The sequence below is a fragment of the Apium graveolens genome, chromosome 10, assembly GCF_009905375.1.
Source record: "Apium graveolens cultivar Ventura chromosome 10, ASM990537v1, whole genome shotgun sequence".
Taxonomy (NCBI): domain Eukaryota; kingdom Viridiplantae; phylum Streptophyta; class Magnoliopsida; order Apiales; family Apiaceae; genus Apium; species Apium graveolens.
In genome coordinates, this window is record NC_133656.1 from 107,814,634 (window position 1) to 107,817,697 (window position 3,064).

The following is a 3,064-nucleotide window of genomic DNA, read 5'->3' on the forward strand; positions in this document are numbered from 1 at the left end:
CTCTAATCTCACTACACCATAAATGGCCTATAGCAACATCAACAAAATGTTAAAATAGGCCCAAAAAAATGTTACCACTGCCAGAAAAAGCCCTAAGTTAACATAAAAATTAAGTTGCTTTTTTTCGAGTTACCTTTGGCTCCTAAGGTAACATTACTTTTGCCCTGGTGTAACATTCACATTTGTGTTACAATAGCTGTCAAAGGTAACATCAATCTATGTCTATAGTATCGCAATATGTATGTTACCTTTGCACTAAGATTTTCCAAAAAAAATTTGGGCCTACCATTAGGGCCCACGCGGGCCCCATGTGTGGGCCCCACAAGTGGGCCCAATTTTTTTTTAAATTCTAAGTGCAAAGGTAACATACATAATGTGATACTATAGTCATACTTTGATGTAACCTTTGATGCCTATTGTAACACTAATGGTTTGTATTATCATACCAATTTGTTTGTAACATATATATAAGTACCTAATGTAATATATTTCTAAAAAACAAATTGACAGGATTTGTTTGTAAATTGAACATGCCATAAACCTTTTTCATACAAGTCAACAAAATATACAAAAATAAACAAATGTTGATTCCAGAACCCAAAATTTAATCAAATTATCGTTAAAAAGCGAATGGCGTTGTACTCTGGATGCTTCCAGTATAAGCAGTACTTCTTCCAGAATCAAGCTTTACATTGAGTAATAAATGGTTGCGAATTAGGTCAGAAAATGCAAGTCCTTAGAGCCTGGTGCTTCATTGCTTAGTTCTTTAATGAGTTTTATATTGCTCCTGGTTGAGAAAAAGAGGTGTTTTTAAATATATGAACAGAATTGTCCAAGAATAAACATAAGTATCGCAAATATATATATCATTCAGTATTGAATTGGAGGCCTCCCTGCAAAAAAACAAGGAAAAAAGAAAGAAAGAAAGAAAGACCAACAATGATATTTCCTGCGCTTTAAATTAAAAAAGACATAAATATGTAGCTTGAACTTGACCCTTTCATAAAAACATCAACAGGGGCTAACATGAAAAAGGACATGATGGTAATGATAGAGAAGAGAGTGATGTTATCCAATGATTCCTGCAAATGATACAACCGCATGTTATTCAGCAATAGAATGCAAACAAAAAATTTGTTATATACTCTATGCATAAGTAAACCCCAAATTAAATTTTCATTATTGCCTCCATTCCCTGTTTCCATACTTCTTTTAGTTACATAACACTAAACTTTGAGTTACATGAAAAGTACTTAATATACTGCGAACCTAGAAGGATACCTCTTTCTTGACAAAAAGTGCAACTAGCAAACTGTCACCACGCCGAGTACATCAGCATCAAATCTCTTCTAGGGCATTACCCAAAACACAGATTCCATGCATGCTCTCAGCCAGCATGAATGCAGAAACAATCCCTAAGAGTATACCCTTCTTTTTTTGTTTAACCTTAATCAAGTAGACCAATACTCTCGGCGGAAATTTCAAAGAACACAGTGTCAACCAGATTTGGGCAGGCAATTCTATCCTATTAATGAGAATTCACTACCCACTCATAACATCATATCCTCACCTACCCAGAGAACCTAAATACATATGAAAATGAATGAATCAGTAAAATAAATCAATTCCAACTTAAAGTCGGTGATTTAAGAGATACAACCATAGGCAATAGTAATAAATATACGCTAACCGCAAAAAAAACAAACTTGAAAAGATTAAAACCAAAAATGCATTAATTTAACATCACTAAAGGAACTACCTTCTCAACAACTTCCCACTAAGTGAACAAACTCCGAAAACCCGCCACAACCCACACTGTAACTCTATAACACTGAATATACTAACCAACATGTCCCGTAATTTAACCACCTTTAAAATTTTGATTTTAATTTAAAAATCAAAACTTGTACCTTTTTAGCACTACAATTACCATTAACCACGTACCTATCTCAACAAACAGACATCATTTCTTTTGCAATCAATTACAGTTCTGAAACAAAAATAAAATTGAACTTTTGAAACCAGCCTATCTCAACAAAATAGATAAACAGAGATACAATTCATTTCACAATCAATTATAGTTCCAATTTACAAAAAATATAAAAATAATTATTAATTAATTAATTAAAAGACTCACTGCCTGATGGAGTTGGGGGTAGATGTCTTTTCCTAGTGCATTCTCTACATCCAGCATGAGCTGCTTTAAGGCTTCTACTAGTGTCCCAAGGAGCTTCTTACCTACCGAATACCTGTAAAATCAATCATATAAATGTCTTTTTTTAAGATGAGTTAAAAGCCAACAAAGGGTTAATGCGGAGGTTGAGCTCTTGACTCCTCTGAAGGAGATCAAGGGTCGGACTTTAGGGTGCGTGTGAGTTTACTTAGCAAAAAAATATTGAATTACTTGTCGTAATTGCTCAGTATAATCTGAACTGTTACCTTCCATGATTGGCATATATAGAATTTTCAGAAGTGTTGTTGAAGTCATGAATAAAGGCTTTCCTTAGCTCGCACGACTTCTCAATGTTAGCAAAGTATGATCTAACTGTCTCAACTAGAGCTGCTGTTTTAGCCCAGGCAATTCTCTGGTTTGAAAATTCCGGCTCAAATAAACTTGACACTGCCAAATAATATGACAACAAAAGGCTTCTTTCCCTCATTCCAAACTTATCTAGTCTATTACGTGTATACCACCTATCAACATAATCTTGTTATTATAAATATATATTAATAAACTTTAAACCAAAGTTGAAAATAGATTCATAAATGGATCAAGATAATGAAACATTTGAAAGACAGTGTTATAAGCATTACTCTTTCATATGGTTCCACTCTAGCTGATAGATTGTCTGGCATTTAACATAATCCAATTTCTCAGCACTTTTAAGTGTAATTAAGTTTACTAGTATACATGCGTAAAATTTGCAAACTCCTCTGCTTATTCAGTATGAGAAGAGGAAAGAAAGTTGTGAGGTTTATATACCAAAGCGAACAATCCCCAGATGGATCCATAGGATTGACACTTATTTTTAACTTATTTTTGGCAAAAATGTTAAGAAGGGAG

The 3,064-nt window shown here is 33.7% G+C and overlaps 1 protein-coding gene across 2 annotated transcripts; it reads right to left on the minus strand.

The window, feature by feature from the left end:
* Positions 1–524: 524 nt before the first annotated feature.
* On the minus strand, positions 525–2,688 carry LOC141693782 (ent-copalyl diphosphate synthase 5-like). Of its 2 annotated transcripts, XM_074498944.1 has the most exons (5): positions 2,440–2,688; positions 2,138–2,249; positions 1,282–1,583; positions 997–1,082; positions 525–787 (listed from the first exon to the last, which is right to left on the minus strand). In XM_074498944.1, exons 1-3 carry the CDS (start codon positions 2,658–2,660, stop codon positions 1,551–1,553), a joined length of 366 nt encoding a protein of 121 aa, XP_074355045.1. In that variant the 5' UTR covers positions 2,661–2,688; the 3' UTR covers positions 525–787; positions 997–1,082; positions 1,282–1,550. The 2 variants fall into 2 exon arrangements, with proteins under 2 accessions (XP_074355045.1, XP_074355044.1); XM_074498943.1 differs by having other exon boundaries at positions 525–1,082.
* Between the last annotated feature and the right edge of the window lie 376 nt (positions 2,689–3,064).